This window comes from Oryzias latipes, chromosome 14 (genome assembly GCF_053564925.1).
Source record: "Oryzias latipes strain Hd-rR chromosome 14, Olatipes_Hd-rR_3.1".
NCBI classification, from domain to species: Eukaryota; Metazoa; Chordata; class Actinopteri; order Beloniformes; family Adrianichthyidae; genus Oryzias; species Oryzias latipes.
This window is the reverse complement of record NC_136250.1, coordinates 14,634,339-14,653,518: the sequence shown is the minus strand read 5'-3', so window position 1 is coordinate 14,653,518 and position 19,180 is coordinate 14,634,339. Positions and strand designations below refer to the sequence as shown.

General features: G+C 37.9%; 1 protein-coding gene and 1 long non-coding RNA gene across 3 annotated transcripts; one reads left to right on the top strand and one right to left on the bottom strand.

The window, feature by feature from the left end:
• Positions 1-4,780: 4,780 nt before the first annotated feature.
• Positions 4,781-12,709, bottom strand: slc22a6l (solute carrier family 22 member 6, like). 2 transcript variants are annotated; one of them, XM_004076368.4, is made up of 11 exons: positions 12,319-12,709; positions 11,754-12,246; positions 11,554-11,657; positions 11,292-11,446; positions 10,222-10,390; positions 10,023-10,146; positions 9,827-9,942; positions 8,628-8,842; positions 8,420-8,528; positions 5,243-5,446; positions 4,781-5,080 (listed from the first exon to the last, which is right to left on the bottom strand). In XM_004076368.4, exons 2-11 carry the CDS (start codon positions 12,159-12,161, stop codon positions 4,993-4,995), a joined length of 1,692 nt encoding a protein of 563 aa, XP_004076416.1. In that variant the 5' UTR covers positions 12,162-12,246; positions 12,319-12,709; the 3' UTR covers positions 4,781-4,992. The 2 variants fall into 2 exon arrangements, with proteins under 2 accessions (XP_004076416.1, XP_020564525.1); XM_020708866.3 differs by lacking the exons at positions 4,781-5,080; positions 5,243-5,446 and adding an exon at positions 5,456-5,638.
• A 71-nt stretch (positions 12,710-12,780) lies between these two features.
• Positions 12,781-13,987, top strand: LOC105355620 (uncharacterized). Its single transcript, XR_002291666.3, has 3 exons — positions 12,781-12,911; positions 13,674-13,732; positions 13,808-13,987. It is a non-coding gene; the product is annotated as an uncharacterized LOC105355620 (long non-coding RNA).
• The last annotated feature ends 5,193 nt before the right edge of the window (positions 13,988-19,180 follow it).

Below are 19,180 nucleotides of genomic sequence, written 5' to 3'. Positions count from 1 at the left end.
AAAAGAGTAGAGTGGTAGACGGCTTTTGGTTGATTGTGTACATAAATGCCTATGAGTGTGTGTGTGTGTGAGATTTAACCCTTTCACATTGGAGCTTTAGCTCCGGTGTCTTTCGACTCCTGTAACTCCAGTGAAATCTGAAGCGGAGAAAAGCAGCCTTGTGTTGATATGTAACACTTTACGTTAGTCATGTGTTGCCTATCGGTGCGAAGGTGCTTCTCACTATGTCAGAATCACTGCTGTGATCGCATGAAGGGTCGAAGAGTTACGGTGTGTCAAAGGGTTATCTCCGGTGTTATGCTACATTCACATCGGAAATGTGCGTTGGAGCATCTGCGCTCGAACTCTATGTGAACGCTCATCTATGCCTTTTGGGCGTTCAAAACTCTTACAGTCTTACTACGCAAGTTTTTAAATCTCTTTTCGGGCTCTATATACATAACGTGCTAAAAGTCAAATCAATTGAACTTCGACCAATCAGGGCCCCGGAGTTGGTAGTGACGTATGGGAAGCGTCCTTTTTAATTCACAGAAGGGCCAACTGGTTTAAAGTAAACCTTGGAGAAAAAAACAATACAAAATTTCGGTTTGTTCCTGGCCAGAATTCAATGACACCATCTCTTCATATCAGAATAGATTAGTGACAGAAAAAGCCCAGATTTGCTCCGTTTTGACATTTCGCATCAAACGAGTTCATGCACTTGTGTTGGGTAGCGACAGACCTGTGTGAACACCGTACACTAAAAGTGTGTTCAAGAAGGCCTGTCCCTTTAGCAACGCGCATTTTACGTGTTTCAGGGCTTACACAATCAAAACTCTCTCACGCGTGCGTTCAAGCGTCGCTACGCGAGTATCTATGACCCAAAAAAACATGCACCCGTTGACGGCGTGCTGAAAATTAAACCAGGATGAACTTTGATGTGGTGGTGACGTATGGATGGTATCCCCTTTTATTCACGGAAGCTGTTTGTAAATAATCTGATCATGGAGGACAGTTAGTTGCAGTCTGTGCCCGGCCGGAATACTATGACACTAAATGTTTCATACATTGGAGTCGTTTGTTGAAAGAAAAAGTCTGGAGTAAGACTCTCGAGATTTGCACCGCTCCAACATTTGACACCAAGCCTCTTCCAACTGTAGGTGGCGGACACGTGTTAGTAAACTGTAGAAGAGGAAGAAGCCCCTTCCTGCTGGCCCAGTGTGAACACCATATGCTGAAAGTGTAGTCAAGAAGGTGCATTTAGTGCATTCAACATGCCTGGTGTGAACATAGCATAAGAATATGAGCAGAACAGGCAGGTTATGTTTCTACTACTTTGCCCCAATTTGATTGCCCTAATCTTCCATTCCAAGCTACACTTCCACTCTTGGAGGAAATTTACCAAAATAGCTCATGATCCCGGTCTCTTTTTGTGGCTCAGATCAAAAGGCCACGCAGTGTCTCAGGATTTCCACATTGCTTTAAATCCACCCCCCCCCCCCACACACACACACACACCACCACCCCCACCTCTAAACATTTACCTACAACCGAGGTTCTTGGAAATCAAGGACCTGCATGTAAACGCAGTCTGTTGAAACTCTCAACACCCCCATGAACACGTGAAAAATGAGGTGGAAGCAGCGAACAAAACAAACCCAACAAAAATGGTGGGATTGGTGAGGAGCTCCAAAAATATACAAACTTTCTATGCCACTGGCTAAATTACACCCAGGATAGTAAGGGATGTTTCATCAAGTTTTTCTGTTCCAGGTCAGGAAATTAGCAGCTGGTTGGATTCATGAGTTTACCGTTGACTGTGTATGAAAACTGGACTGAGCCGCCCACATCACCCAGTCCAAGTCCAACTTACTTCCAAGTCCAAGTCCATTTCAGTCGCAATACTGGCGCCGCCATGTTGGAGCCAGACGACGTCAGTAAGCAGGGATTGGTGTCTGAGTCAACGTTTCTATAGCAACCACTCTCACCAAATGGGGGGAGCTTGTAGGAGTCCACACCCCTGCCGCCTTAAAATCAGTTTATAACTTGAATAACCTGTGTTACGTTAAAATATCATGAAAACTATCAAGAAGATGTTAAAATGGAGGGATAAGAGCAAGAATGGTTATTCTGACAAATACAATGACTGAGTATGAGCTGTTATTTCTCTATAGAACTCTATCGGACCGTGGCGTCTTGCAGCGAGAGGGTACTTCCTGTTTGGTGTCACTCACTCCAGTTCTCATATACAGTCACTGGGTTATACATTTTGAAAATAAATGTCCTTAAAAATTGATTAACAGCTCCACAGAAGGTACCGCAGCAACACAAAGTTTTTGTTGAGTTTTCCTTTCTTTGTCGGTTCATAAATACCAGAAAAAGACCCCCCCCCCCCAGTTCAGAAGTCAATTGCCCCACCCCTCTCTTTTATTTCACAGCCCCCTCCTCGATTGCACCTGAGCTTCCCCTCGCTTGAAATATCTGAACACCTCCTTTGCATGTCCTTCTTGTAAATGGGTGCATGGTTAATTAAAAAAAAGAAACTAACAAATAGACAAACTAGGAGGAAATGGTTCTTTTTCCAGTCAGCAGGAGTGTGTTTCATTTAACAATCAGCAATAAAAAACACACACACACTCAAACTTCCCTCTGATTCCTGAAATAAGCCAGGAAAAAAACACAAACTAGTGATGGTCTTAGATTGTAAAACAGACTAGAAAAAATGAATCCACCTGTTCATATGGAAAAAAATAATAAATCTTTATTCATATCATTTATGTGGTAGTTATTTCTAAAGAAAGCTGCGCTCTGCGTTTGGGTTCCAGCATGTCTCTGGAGCACGCACATAAAACCTCATGGAAAACATGAAATCTGTTTAATATGACGGTTGGGGGATTATAAAAGACAGCAAATAGCTATTGTGGAGCCAGACGTACATAAAACAATGCATTGTGTGAGAGCTCTGAATTGTGAAATTATAGACAAGTGGATGAATTTGCTGTAGGGAACAAAAGAAAAAGCTCATCCAAATGATAAAAGATTGCTACTAATAAGTTTAAAAAATAGCTTTATTTTCTTGACCAATTTCACCTTTTATAATTTTTTTCTTTTTTAAATCAAAGGGTCTCTACAGATTCACGTGATCATGTAAAATAAAATGTAAGAAAAACTGCACTAAAGGTCAAAACCCAAAGAGATTCCTGTTTCAAATCACACTGACAAGCAGATAACCTGTATAAATTACTTTCTAAATAACATAAACACATGCAGGATAGCTTTTACAAATTGGATTTAACTCGGTAAAAGTAGCAGTTTTTTGTAAAGTATATTCCTTTTAATTTGTCACTCAAACGTTCTGCTCATGCAATGACATAAACTTACCGCTAGATGGTGTCACAGCAGCAAACGGCAGAGGGAGTCACTGTTCAAACACCAAATCCTTGATTTTTTACTTCATAGCACCGTCATTGAATAAACAAATAACAAAAAAATAAATGTGTATTTTGATTCATTGACCTGTGAGAGCAAAGCCTCATCACTACATATAGTGTTTAGATTTTTTGCAGCACCACAAATGTGATTATTTTTTTCTTTTTTACAATTTAATCAAATGGGCCCCAACTCCGTATTGCAGCTGTAGAGGCTTTACTACATAAAAACTGATGGATGGATGGACTTTATGGATTGTTTTTTAACCCAAATCATGTTTTTAGGAGACATAAACAGATTAATAACCACTTACAGACTTTAATAATAGTCTAAAATGATGTTGAATTTTTCTTTTCGACAAATTCAACTCATTTTTCGTTTATTCTTGCTTTAACCTGGATTAAAGGAGAGGTCCAGGGTGAGGTTTTGAGATTAGTTTAATTCCTTTTCAGTAACAAATTCATATGTAAAAAAACAAAAACCCAAAATGGGAGACAGGGATGTGGCAAAACTGAAAGATTATTTATTTTTCGTGTTATCCAAAAGGAGTCAAATGTTGAACTTAAAATTGTCTTTTAGAATAAAATTCACAAAGATATATATTTTTTAAAACTACTAATTTAATTTAACAGAATCTTTTCCTGATTTTAATGATTTATTTATTTATTTATTTTTTGAGGTATCAATGTTGAAAATTCCTCCAGGTTAACAGAATGACCTCCACAAAGTGTGCTCCAAGCTGAAATAGTGTAAAAGAAAATAATAAAAATGAAACACAAGAAATACAAATGTCTGAATTATTTTGAAACTCTCTACATCCAGTAGCAGTCTTACATAAGTCTTTAGACTCCTGAAAGGCTGAGAAATGTCATATGTTGATGCCCTTTTGACCTGATAAGGAGTAGCAAGTGGACACGTGTAGAGAATTTGTAGAGGATGTAGAATTCCTGAAAAGCTTTACCTGCTCTTTGTGTTCTAGAGATCTGTTATGAAGCTTCTGAGCGGACTCAAAGTGAAAACTGTTCATTCTTCTCCTTTAGAATAGAATAGAATAGAATAGAATAGAATTCTTTATTTCTACAGCACTTTCCACAGAAGGAATCATAAAGTACTTTATACAAAGACGGCATAAAATCAGATCTTTCAGTCTCTAAATATTATTTGAGACTCAATCTTATTTTGAACATATATTGGAGTTTGATTGTATTAAAAGTTGGAATCAAATAAAAGAAAAAAAAACATAAAATCAAGGCTAAAAAGCTGCTGAATGCTATAAAAGAAGAATCCATTTTTACTTCCTAAAGTTTTTGTTTGCATATGGTGGGCGACAAATATTTCATTTAAAAAAAATAAAAAACACACACAATAAAGCTGGTGTTTTAGAAATATTTCATTTTATTGAATTGATCCTTCTAAAAAATACACATTTACAACATTCTCCAAAGTTCACAAGACAATACAAACAGTGAAAATTGAATTTGCATGTGAAAAGAAAGAACAAAATAAACTCTAAAAACTTTTTTTTTCCTTTTTTTTTTTTTTTTGAGTTTCCATCAGTCAGGAGGAAGGATCCCACAGGAGGTGTCAGGCGGCCTGCTTGAGGAGATTTGCTTGCGTGTCTTGTAGGATTACGGCCTCCTTTGGAGGCATTTTGGAGCTTTTCTGCAATTCCCTGCGTTCAGAAGAGAACAGGTTCAAACGAATAAATCACCCTCTAACTAAATTCTCCTTCTTGTGGACCTTCATCAGAAAGACTGCTTGATTTGATTTATGGCTGTTATCTGTTACACCGTGTTACTGAAGCAGATGTTGATGCTTGTGAGCAGGCGCTTACCTCTCCTCCACATCTTGAATTGTGTCCGGGAGGTTTGTACCCAGGGTTTCTGGAAGAAATACGGCCGCCACCCCGGAGAGGATTGGAGCGCCTCCATAGATGAAACCTGGCAGCCATTGGATGTGGTCCCCGGTGAGCAGCACCATCGGCGCCACCATGGCTCCGATTCGGGCCATCATGGAGACCCATCCCATCCCATTCTGACTGTGAAGGGGGAGGAGTTAAACAACTTGAATTGTGCAATAAAAAACATTGAAGTTATGAGACATTTTGCTGCTGAAACGAGTTATTTTGTTTGTTTTCTTTTACAGTACTGATTATATAAGGATTGCAACTGTCCTCCATTTGTTAGAAAGCACATTTGTGCGTCTCTTTTTCTCCGGAAAGGCTCAAAGTCTGAAAAAAAATGCAAAGCATTACTTACTTAACTATACTACACTGTAACTCTGTTTTGTAATGCTTACCAAGAGCCTTACATCACACAGTGAACTAACACTAGCAGCATTTTTACTTCACTGCACAGGAATGTGATGACTGATCAATTAGCAATTAAAGCAACAAACGTATCACCAGCTATAGAAACGAACAGCTGAAGAAAGTGCAATAATTTTCAAGAAATAAAGAATAAATGAACTTGAGGGGATTTTATTGAACTTTATTAAACCCCCGAGCGATGCTGTACGGCCCAGAGGCGCTCAACGCTCCCACACTCGTGGCTCCACTTTGATCTGCCCTACACCCCCCTCGTTCTCACCTTCTGCCCCCGCCACCCCGATCAGAGCTGCTCGTGACAAATTCATTAAAATAAATACAATCTGTTAGTTTTATCTTCATAGCGACCATTTTATTTGTTGGCCACGTGGTGGTGCTGAACAGGTTTATGTAATTTTTGAAAGAATTGGCAAAAATTTATTTTTGGATTTCCTTGGAAACTGAGGGTTATTTTTATTAACCACATTCCTAGTATGTTCATTTTGCCTGTTATGTTGTTTCGTTCAGTTTGGGCCAAGTATGCATGTATTACATACAGTTTCATTATATTCTGGTGAAAAATTTATGAGAAACAGGGGAACACCACTTTTGCTAACGTCGCTCAAAATTTACAAACTTTCAAACCAACATTTTTTCCCAGAGTCGCTTCCCAAAAATGCTTGAAGAGCTTTCGAAACATCGAAAATCTCTGAGAGGAGTTTAAATTTGAAGCTGGTACGTAAGGGGATTTTATTTTGTTTGTTTTTAATTCAAGATGGCTGTCTCTTCCCGAGGTCAAGGGTCAAGAAAATGTTTGGTGTAGTTGTGAACTTAAACTGGGAGCATGTGTGTGAAATTTCGTAAAGATGGCTCAAGCAAAAGTTTTCTTTCCCACATTGTGGGAAAAAGTAAAAATCACCAATTTTCTCACAAAATGGTAATTTGTGGGTCCTGTGGCCATCCCATAATAATTTCAAAACTTCATTTGGATATCCACATTGATTTTGAAACTTTTTCTTTTTTTCTTTATTCGTATAAGAGATTTTGGCCCCATTCCTTTTTTTGACGGTGTTTCCCGTCAAAAAAGGGTGGGGCTTAGATGACCCCAACCTTACATTGACGTGTTATTCCTACCATGACAAAGGTGGATAAAGGTGGAAAGATTTCATGTAATCCATGGACACCAGTGAAGATCACAAATCATTGAAGAAAAAAGGTTCAGCGCACTGTCTAGTGGGTCTAGATGACCCAACTCCCAACGTTAAAGTGCCTAGGATAGCACAAGGGTTACACCAGGTACTGGGTGTGTGCAGACAGTGGTTAGCATGTGGCGGAGGAAAATTCTCGCTTAAAGACGCAGTAAAAAAGGAAGGATTGCAAAAAAAATCTGGTCTTGCGAAAACATTTGTTTTCGTTGTTTCTTCCACGGCTGTGTCTTTTAGCAACGACGGGTCATTTCACAGTTCAGTTCTCAAAACACAATTTTCAATATTTACACAAATCCGCAGTGCAAACACTTTCACAAAAAAGTTCCGAAGTTGCTCCATGAATCTGCTTTCCTGACCCAGTGCCCTGAGCACAAACAGACGCAGGGTACACACGTGTTGCCATCGCACATGTGGTGACCTACTGCAGGTAAATGACCCAGTTCTGATAAGAGTCACGTTGGTTCTCAATTCATGTTTTTCAGCTCCTCACCCTGAAAAGTTCTAAAAACGTAGGGAAAAGTTTCTATAAACTTCTGTCATGTTTCATTTCACTGTGGAGGATTCACAACCCAGCGATAGACAGGCGAATTGTCCAGACAGTCCTGACAGCAATCTGGATAGGCTCCAGCAACCACATGACCCCCCCCCAAAACGAAAATTAATGGAGGTTAGGAATGGATGGCTGTTTCACAAGAACAGCCCATGAATGCATATAGTTTGGAAATGTAAATGTTTTTCTGGTAAAAGTGATTTTTGTAACACTTTTTGTGGAATGTAGGTCAAGTCATTTACAACTTTATCTATAAAGCACTTAACAGTTACACAAAGTGCTTTGCAGGCAAATAAACAAATAAATATGAAATCATAAAACACAGAATTCAGAACGGAATTTAACCCATTCAGTGCCTTAGCCTCCATATTATAAAAGAAGTTTAATGTTGTTTCCCCTTCAGCGCCATTCTGGGGCATACTGGAGCATTTTCAACATTTTCAGCCAAAATTTCTTCCCAGTAAGTTGAAGTTTGCAGGTCAAAAGCACATAAACTTGTTATGGTAAATAAATAGAGAGATTAACCATTTCTTGCATTCGGTTTTCTTTTTGTGCTAATATAAATAATCGTTAAAATTTCTGTTCGTGAATTTGGTGGAAGTTTTCAAACAAATCTAACAAATGAATCTAAAATATTTGAGCTCATTCCAGTAATAAAAACTGAATCTAAACTCCGAGGAGAAAAAAAGGATTTGGTTGGGAAATAAACTCTCGATAGGGAAGTGGTCTTTGAATTAGGAGGACCTTCGTTGCTTAAACACATTTTTTGAAGTCTGTGAGCACTGATAGTCTTTATCTGCTGCTCCGACCTCTGACCCTAATTTGCTCTCATGCCACAAAAGAATGGTGCAAAAACTTCACCAAGTTTCCTTTGTTTGTTTTGAATTCAGCAGAGCAGAAGTTCAGCAGGTTCGTCAGACCAGCGTGACTAGCCGGGGATAATCTTACCGGATGATGGTTGGGTACAGCTCTCCGGAGTAAAGGTAGCAGCAGTTGAAGGATGCTGCCAGGCAGCCTTTGCCCACCACGGCTAGGCATGTTCGCAGAGTCTGTTTATCTGTGCAAAGGTGAAACAGCTGTTATCATCACTCTTTTTTTTTTTTTTCAACACTGAGCAGATAAATACGAGCACAGACGGGACTTGACCCCCTCGTACCGTAGGGGACCACCACGTTGATCAGAATGGTGACCCCTGCAATGATGAGAGCACCACACTGGGACGGCCGGCGTCCTATGAAGCTCATGCACGTGGTGATGACCACTTTAGCGGGGATGTCCACCGCTCCAAAAATCACTTGTATCAAGTAGATGTCCACACCGAACTTCTGCAGATCCATCGCAAGACCATAGTAGGCAAAGCTGGTGGATAACCTGTAACAACAAAGTGTTACTGAAGAGGCAAAAAGTAGATCCATCCTACCTGATTATGCAGGTTAAACTGGCGCAGAGGGATGTGTTAGGAGCAAATCAAGCAGCAAAGCACCAAACATTTCCTGAAAATCAATGGCCTAAATGCAAAACCTCCTGTCTGAAACATTATTTTTCAGGAAACAAGAAAAATGAGTTTCAAACATTCCAGACAAAGCTGATAGGAGCTTTTTGACTTTGATGTCATAAGAAAGGGCAGGATTTTCTTTGCAGATTCCCTAAATATTTGGTGTTGTCCTTGAAGTCACCATTTAATATAAAACTCAAAATTTGAAAATTTGTTTTTTATTTTATGGCCATCAAAATGTGAAAATGTTGAACATCCCAATTGATTTTCAGACGTGTAGTTGTCTGGATTTGTAGCCTTATGGTTTATCAGTTTGCAATTTCAAACTCCAGGACAAACAGATATGCAGAACAATAAAACACTAAACTCATGATGAGTTTCCACCAGCTTTTTAACTTCACTGTAATCACATTTTATCTGTGGATGCTGGGACGTTTACTCCAAATTCAACTGAAAAAGAACATTGGGTTCTGGTTGTGTGTGTGTGGGTGTGTTTTTCTTTTCCTGTAATTTAGATTTTGTGAAATGTTTTATTTTCTCGTGTGAAGCCTGTTGTTTTGCCAACGTTTTTTTTTTTTTTTTTTTTACAGTACCTAAGCAGATTAAAGATACAGTACAGACCAAAAGTTTGGACACACATTCAAATTAATGAGAAGGTGTGTCCAAACCTTTGATCTGTACTGTAAATGTAAATACACAAAAAAATTAAGGTTATAATAATATAATTTCCTCTTTTTGGGATGAATAAAGTTGTATTCTAATGTAAAATTAAAGTGATTTAAAAGGATAAGATTATTTTTTCTGCACATTTGAGTTGACTTTTTTGTTGTTGATCACAGTGTGTGTTTTTTGGCATGTACCAGACGGCACTGAGGCAGATGGTCATTTTTCGCATTTTTGGGGTGCGAAACAGATCCAGGACAGAGTAGGACCCCTTTGAAGACGACATCTCTTTTTTCATCGACTCTTGTAACATCTGTTGGGGAGAGAGTTATTTTAAACTTTTTTTAATGTGGACTAACCCCACAGACAGGTACTGCAACAAAGTTTCATTACTTTAATGTCAAGTTTTTCTCCTTCTTCGTGGCGTCCGTTGAATCTGGCCACACTTTTTAGAGTCTTGACGGCTTCTTCATGCTTATTGTTCAGAGCTAACCATCTGGAAGATTCATGAAACCACCTGAAAACACGTGGTTAAATGGTAAGAAGTGCATAAGTGGGACATTTTCTTCCATTTTTTTAAAGAGTCTCTCACCAGGAAATGAGGAAGAAGACATAAAAAGGCAGAGACACAGCCAGGGTCAACCACCTCCAATCCCGGATGAAGTAGGCGATGCCCGCCAAGAGCAGCTGACCCAGCGTGTAACAGTAGCCCGTTATGGTTCCTGTGACGGTCCGGATACGAGTGGGAATCCACTCCACGACTGCAAACACAGCATATATTGTTTGGGACATTTAAAACCACAAATCAAAGACAACATTTATCACATATGAGGAAAAATTTGAAGAAGAGAATGACTTTTTGAAAGTGGGGACCAAAAAAAACAAAAAAACAGCACTGTTATTTATTTTTTGTATATTACAGTATTTGCTTTAAAAATATTTTGACCAAACTGGGTCATTTTTATTTCTCTCTAAACAATAATTTCCCTGATAAATAACAATAGAGACCTGCTACTTTATTTAAAACAAGATAAAAAATTTGTTTGACTAATTTTACTTTACCTTTCACTATATTAATACATACATTTTTGTATATTAATACATTTCTGTGTTAACATCTTTCTTTTTTGTTGTAAAGTCACAGGAAGAATTTGGGAGCAGCTTCATGGTGATAGGACTCATTTACAGACTAGTTATTGTCTTAGTATCATGAACCCATACAGGAGTTGTACCGTATGGGTACCGTGTGTTTTCCAGTTCCCTTGAGGCTAATTCATCCACCTCAAGGGACGCCATGAAAATGGAACGTACCATTGTCGTGCGTGGGGTGAGTCTATCATCAAGTATTTTATTATTTATTATAATCAAATATATATAAAATATATTAATAGTTCGCAGAACCCAAAAACTGTCATAGAAACTTGTATATACACACACGTTCACACGCAGCTACGTGTGTGCAAGGAGCACGCTCTAACTTACTTCTCCCTTACTTACCCTTAAGTATTGTTTAAGTGTTCTCTACGACCTGTCGCTGTGTGCCCGTTGAAAAAATGTGTTTGCTCGATGGCCTGACTGAGCGCTCAAGGTTCAGGTTTGCCCATTTTTCCTTTCTAACCCGTGGGGGCTAAGGCTAAAGCTTGAACAGGGACTGGTTGTTACTCAGTGAGAAGGTGTTGAGTCCCAGGCCTGACAGAGCCATGCCGCATCCGAACCGGAACAGGCAGAAGAGTGGAAAGGAAGGTGAGAAGGCAGCGCAGGTTCCTGCCACGGCCATCAGCATGTTGGAGATGAGCAGGAGGATCCGTCGACCGTACCTTAGAGAAATGGGAGGTCGTTAAAACCTGAAAACAAATGCTGGGGTACAGGTGCATTTTGGGGGTCTGATAGACAGCTCTGAGATAAACATTTGACTGAAAGTTACCTGTCCGAAAGGCCCCCAAAGATAATAGCCCCCACCAGCACACCTCCCATGTAAATGGTTTGTCCCATTTGCTTTAAAGAACGCAAATCGCAAACCAAATCCCACTAAAGCAAAAAGAAAGAAAAAAAGCAGATTCAAAACACACCAGAAAACCAATACACAATGACGTGTTGATGAAAGCAGACAATTGGGGAGCTCACATCAGAGATAATGCTAGAGGTCATTTCTGTCATGTTGTAGGACCATCCATCTCTGCACTCTTGCAAGTCAACAGCCAAACCTTGCTCCCCCTGACTCTGCTCCTCCTCAGAGGAGAAGCTCCCATTCCTATCCAGGAGGTGCCACTGTGGAGCAACGTATCTCTGGCACCTGTGCGGCTCCCCCGCCTGGTCCAGCGGCACCGTGACCAGCAGCTTTTCCTCAGGACTCAGCTGGGACTGAGAGAAGTTTGCATGGACGCTGCAGTAATGAGGCGGCACCACAGCCACAAAGTTCTGTAGGAGGTTGTGACTGGCCATCAACAGGACCGGTATGGAGAGAAGGGTCACGTGAACTATTTGGAAGCGTCCTGTGCTCCCCACCTGCTCCAGGATGTCTCCGAAAGCCATACTTTAGAAGAGACCCCCGCCCAGACCACCTGATTATTAAATCACCAGTGAGTTGGTGGTTCTATTGGGTTCTGTGCAACAAAATCTGTGACAAAACAAAAAAAGCTGTAAGAGCTAAACATCAAGCATTTCACACCAAGATAATTAAGACTCTTACCTGCTGAATTAGACCCCCTCTTAATATTCAAAATTGTTCATAAAGACAGTCCAGTAAAGTGACTGACAGCATCTAAAACAAAAACTCTTCAAACAGATTAGAAACAAGTTTTTTTTTTTTTTTTTTTTTTTTAAAAAGCTGCCTTGTTGCTGCACTGTGTTCAAAAGTATAATCAGCTCTCAAATTCCCACAGCTTTTCTGAACTTTGGATTATTCGACGGCGGTATTAGCGGCGCTCTCTGTGAGTCCTTCCTGTGCAGAAACAATCTGTCCTTCAGCGGCTGGGTGCGAGTGAGCTCCAGCATCCAGGGGGAACCCAACTACCTTCACCTCCTGCCCCTCTGTGCTCTGGGAAGAACTGTCTGCCCTTTGCTGATTACTTAATGTGAAAGACAGCGTGTGACTTGGTGTGTGTGCATTTATATGAGTGTGTGGGGAGAGGGAACAGCACAGTTCAACCTCTGAACATTTACAGCTTTTTTTGTTTTTTTCCTCATTCATGAAAAAAGCAGTTGCCTTCATTTGCAGATGACTGATTTCCAGAATTGCAGCAGGAGAAACAGGACAAAAACCTGCAAAAATATCAACAATGGGTGAGCGATTAACACATGTTACATAAATTCAGATCAATATTCAACCTCACCACATCTTTTTCCAGCTCCTCACTATGATATGCATTTGCTATCAATAAGTGAGTGTTTTAACAGCTGAAAACTAAAAAAATAAGATTTACATAAACATAACTTCCATGTGACGATGGTTCAAATTTAAGGCTCCAGCTATAATCCAATTCACTACAGCCTAGTCTGCATCCTGGTGATTAGTTTGGAGGAATGCTTGGACTTGTGTAAGGATCAGCAGGAGATGCCAGGACGAATGAGTTTGCAGGTGCACCATTGCAAAACAATGAAATCTGGGTTTTTTCAGCTGCGGCTGTATTGTGGAGCTGGTGATTTAAGCCTCCACTATCTATTCTTTGTGTGTGTGTGTGTGTGTGTGTGTGTGTGTGTGTGTGTTTAGCCCTTTGTCATTAAAATATATTTTAAGATATGATATGTATGAAATAAATCAATTGTTCACCTTTTTAAAGATGCACCATTTATATGTGTCATGCTTAAAAATGATCATAAAATATGAGAATTGTCTAAAAAACATCCAAAAATCGATAAAAGAAATGGATGATAATATACCTAAACCAAAACATAACAGAATATTTATCAAATAATTGTGAAAAATTAATGCCACGGGCACATAAATGAGACAGGCCAATACCAAAATACTTTTTAAAAAAAAGGGGGGAAAGAAAACAATGTAAGCAACAAAATTTCTAACTTTACTTGTTTTCTGTTTTTGAGATGAAAAAAACAGGAGACCTGACACCATAACGGAGTGCAACAGCACCTTACCTTTGCAGGTCAGCGCTGAGAGCAGCTTGAACATGTCTACTGGGGTTTGACTTGGTTCCTATCAGTTTTTCTCATGTCAACAGGAAAGCTGTGAAGTTCACGGATGCTGCTCTCTGAGCTTCAAGGTGTGAACGTCCAGAAGAATGAGCAGAGACACAAGGCTGCAGCAGAGCGCTTTGGGAGTGGAACCGCTACCTTTTCTGGCACTGATTACAACTGTGTCGTGGCGTTTCCTGCTTTGGAAATAAAGTACTTCACACGTATTATCTTTTTTAGCACGGTTTACATAAAATTACATCCATCAAAGGTGATTAGAAAAACTTTTTTCTGTTTAGTTTAGTGTATTTATTTACAAATACAAATGCACACTAAATAAAGAAAAAATTTAAAAATTGTGACAGAGTGTAACAGAGTGCAAAGATGCACAGAAAAAACAGGAGAAAATTAAACCCATTCTCAGAGAGTCAGGAAAGTAACATTTGGGATGAGTCAATTTATGAAATATATTATATTTTTTTCACAAATATGAATTAAATTGCACTTATAGAATACTATATAATTATATCAAATGTTCATACGTACAAGTCAATGTTTTTTCTGTTTTTTGATGCAAACCAATTGGATTTTCATATAGTCATCAAATCCATTCAATAGACACTGAGTTTTGTAAACAAATGGAGGAAAAGTCGAGCCTCTAGTGTTGTAGGAATTAAATACATCTTTTTAAAATGAAATAATGACTGAAAATGGGTGTAGATTTAATGGGATTCATGATAACAGAAATAGTATATTTCTGATGTTCATATCATAAAGTGGAGCATCAGTTGCATCATAAGCAGAATATGTTCCAAAGCAAACAAAAAGAAATTTGCTGGAGTAAAAAAAAAGAACTGTTGTAAACACCATGAATCCAAAAAAAGCAGATCTGGATACATTCAAGAATAAAACAACACCACATGACTGAAATGTGAACAGAATTTCCTTTTTTTTCCCGGTACACAGATGGATTTGTTGCAGACTGCACCAGGTTGATCCCTCCAGAGAAGACGGGGGTGTGGACTTTCAACAAGCTCACTCCTGATTGGGAAGATTGGCTGTTGATGCAGACCGTTTTAGACCAATCCCTGCCTACTGATCCCAGCATGGCGGCATACGTATAGCAAAAAACTTGATTTACCATAATCTCAGAGCCTGAAGTAAGTACTTTTCTATTGGCTTTTATGTGTTTGTGTCTTTAACAAATAAAATGGGAAATGTAGTTTTAATAACTTTTGTGGGATTGTTAATGTAAGTCAAAACCAAACAGGCCCCAAAATGGATCCTTGAGGCTCACCAAATTTAATTTTATGTCTCTGACAATCAAAAACATATTTTGTCCTGCAATTCACATGACGACATTACTATTTATGAATAAGCTTTTCAATAATCAAGTTGGTAATTGAAGTGATTTCCTTCTTGTCATCTTTCACGTGTTTTTGCTGAAAAGTCTTGTCTTGACTGTAACACATGTTCACCTTTGGATCTTGTGTAATGCAGTATGAAAATCCTTTATCTTGAGGGAGTTACTCTTCTGTTTTCAGGAAACATGTCAATGATTGCAAGGATTTACTGTTAATGGAGAATCTCTTTACACATTTCTTTAAGACATCTGTTCTTAGGACATCTGCTTTGAATTACGCCCTGATGCCACAGCATTACATGGGACTGCTGCATTGTAAGACTCTGCATCTAATGTCATCAGTTCTTCAAAGATCTTTTGTAGAATTTCAAAAATCTTTATATCAAAAACAAAATTTTCTTTGGAGTGGGTCAAATTGCTGATTGAGCTACGATGATCAATCATAAAAGCTAAAAATCAGATCTCATTTTCACACAAACTTCTAACCCTCCAGAAATAATTTTCAGATTATAAAAACCAACATTTGGTCTCTTTTTATTTGTTCTGTTTGATTAAATATTTTTAATTTAATAACAACATTTTTAGAGTGTCTTAAGGTCAGCTCTTATTTCAGTTTATTGACTCCTGTTTGCAGTTTGGCCATAAACTGCATTTGTCTGATTAAGGAAAGGAGCTTCACATCTTGGCTTTTATGGACGTGCCAGAGGACGTGCAACCTTTGAATGAGTAACTTTAATGATCAGAACTGTAAGCAAACAGAAATAAAACACTTTTTAGGATAGAACTGTGATCCATGAAGACCAAAACTGTCTGTACTTTTCCTTCCTAAATGACTCAGCATTTTTGCCTTCTCCTGGTGGTTCATCACAGGACTGCACTCTAAATACCTATATTTTTGTGCCAGATTTGTATAAACTAAAAATGCAGAAACAATACAGCTCTGACATTTATGAAGCATTTTGGAGATTTTAGTGTTGATATTGTATTTTTGATCATTAAATCTGAAAAAATAAGTAGTTTTTTTTATGCTGTGATGGAATTACTTTCCTCTGAAGTCAATCATGCGGGCAGAAAGAAAAGTTTGATTTTTGTACTGTTGCTTTTCTACTTTGCTTTTGCGAACATTGTTGTCAAAAAAAGCCACAGTTTGGAAGTCCATCGTTTTCCAGATGTCCAATAATTTCTGTACCTGTCCAGGATGTACCTTGCCAGGATAGGCTCCAGCAACCATGTGACCCTCAAAGAGGATGGATGGATGGATGGATGGATGGATGGATGGATGGATGGATGGATGGATGGATGGATGGATGGATGGATGGATGGATCTTTACAAGTTTGTTAAACATGACTATGTTTAAAAAAAAAATTAATCAATTTTTGTTATTTAAAAAAAAAGAATTTCACGACTGCTTCAACTTATTAGAAATTAACAACTCAGTATTTCGCTTCAACAATAAAGGTTTTAGAATAGAATAGAATAGAATAAAATAGAATAGAATAGAGAAAATAGAATAGAACTTCATTGATCCCACAAATAGGAAACTACTTTGTTACCATAGCTCTAGTAAAAACATAATAAATAGCAATAAAAATACAATTTAAAAAGTTTGTGTTTCTGTACACAAATTTTCATCTGGATTAAAAATTCATCATATTTAATGTGAAGAAGCTTTGTCAGATGTGTCTGTTTGTCACAAATAACCCTAGGTTTGTCCTCTTTTTGTCCATCAGCAGTTTGAACTGTGCAGCGTGTTCCACGGCTGTTCAAACGTCGTCATTTCAGGGTAAAACAACCAGAGAACTCTGTTAAATACTCAACTCATCTAAAGGTTATCACCAGGTTTTCTATTCTAGACATCTGAATTGACCATCTAATCTCCTTTTTGAAGTAGTAATATTTGCTTTCAGCCTTTAAACATTGATTTAAGTAAACTGTGTTTTTCAAGTCTTGCCAAGCAGTGAATGGAAAGCAGGTCGTTCAACTTTTTCAACTTTTTTTTCCTACCACCCATCAAACAAAAGCAGCGTGTCCCATTGTGATGGCTGCGTTGTTTCTAGTGGCAGATGTCAACGTTTTCTAAATCTGTTTTTTTCTCTTTTCATGTTTCTGAATAAATATAATTCCACTCCCTTTTTTTTCTTCATGTAGAACTGAAATGATAAAACCAAGCCTTCGTTGTTGTGTACTTGTGATGGCGTGAGTGCACAATCTCAATCTGAGCTTTCATCCTTTCATGTGCTAATCCTGCCATTATGCATCCTCTTTATCCTCACAGGTCCGGGGTGTTGTCCGCGCCTTTTGTTTTTTGGATTGAAGGCCATAAATATTTGGGTACTTGAAAAAGTTGGGTTGGAAAGACATGACACAGCAGTTTCTAAAGCCTTTCTCAGGAGGACGCATTCAGATCCAAGATTAAACTTTTCAATGCAGCCTTCAAATCTGTGTTTTTGGTAAACAGGAAGCACTTTTTGCCCACTTGACTAAAGACCTCTAATTAAACACTGCCTTTGCTTCAAGTCTGGCTCAAATTGAGAATTCACAACAGAAAGTTCAAAAAGGTTGCTTTTATTTAAGAAAACATTTATAGATTAGAAGCTTCTGGAAAGGATTAATACAGGAGCAATTTTATTCTTTTTATTCTGTCATGAAGATGTTTGGACTCATCTCTCTCTTCATGAAAGGAAGAAATAAACAAAACAAGAACAAGTGGACTGGCAAAAAAATAAATGAATAATGATCTTGTTTTTCCCAGTTTTTGGCAAATCATTTGTATTTTTTTTTATTTGAGAGGAAAAAAATACTAAAATTAGTTGTAGATTGGGTGTATAGAATGATGTTAATTGTACAGACTAAAAAATTATAACCGATAACCATGTTCCACCTCATATACAATAATAATTATTCTTATTGATATCATTTTAAGTGTAATTTCAGTCTTATTTATTATGTATCTGCTGGTTTTTAATAGAGCAATGCTGGTGAAGTAATTTCCCCTCTGTGGTATTAATAAAGTTATTTTATTCTGTTTTATCTTCTCATAGGTTTGTAAGTTTTTTCCTTTTTTATGGATTTTGTAAGATATGTTCAAATTAAAGTAACTATACACGTTACTACTTAAAGTGCCTTTTCTGTAACAACAGCAGACCAGACAACAGTGTAAAGCTATAAAACAAGTCGCATAATCCATCAGGCTTCAGATGAGCAAACTATGCCATCTAGCTGTGAGTCTGACAACTGGTATATAAGCTGAAGAGCATCTGTGGTGCAGAGCAACAATGAGTGGAATAAAAGCTGTGATAAGGTCAGTTGATGTTGTGACTATCTGGGGTTTTTAATCTGTGTCGTAGACTTTTGTTTAGAATTTTCACTTTCTGTTCTTTTGTGGTTACGTCAATGGTTTTGCTTGCTAAATTACCGGGTCTTCTGCATCATTATTGTTATTATTATTATCATTATTTATATTATTGTTAATAATATTAGTAGTAGTATTAGTATTGGAATTATTATTTTCTATTGTTATTTTTATTATCATTATACAGGTCCACACACTCCAGTTTCTGTGGAGTCCTTTTCCAATCTCTTCTTTTTAGACTCTCGTTCGTTCATTCATTCATTCATTCAAATTCAACACAGTTAAGTGAATTAAGGGAAAACGTATAAAAAAACGTATAAAAAAATTAAAAAATAATTTTTTTTTAAATCATAATGTGCTTTTCTGCAAAAATAAATAAACAAAAATATAGATTTGCATTGTTACAGATGCAAAAAATAATGGATCCATGACTTCTGTTTTTGGATTTTTTTCCCAAATCTAAAACAAACTGTGTGTGGTTGGATGAACTTTCACTTTTAACAGTGAAGCAGAGGGTTGAACCGGATCCAAAGAGAAAAAAAGCAACAATTTGTCAAATGACTCATGTTTTCATTCCTCCTGGTAATTAGTCAACTGAAGCTCTGAAAGATTATTTATGACGGCCTTAAACCACAATTTTTCTGACCAAAAATTTGAATACCAACTCAAGAATTTATACCTTTTTATCTCTTCTAAAAGCATTC

Coding starts and splice junctions, on each gene's coding strand:
- slc22a6l (XM_004076368.4), bottom strand. CDS start 12,161: ATGGCTTTCGGAGACATCCTGGAGCAGGTGGGGAGCACAGGACGCTTC. Junction 11,447..11,553: donor TTTGGGGGCCTTTCGGACAG/GTAACTTTCAGT, acceptor CATTTCTCTAAG/GTACGGTCGACGGATCCTCC. Junction 10,147..10,221: donor GTCTTCTTCCTCATTTCCTG/GTGAGAGACTCT, acceptor ACGTGTTTTCAG/GTGGTTTCATGAATCTTCCA.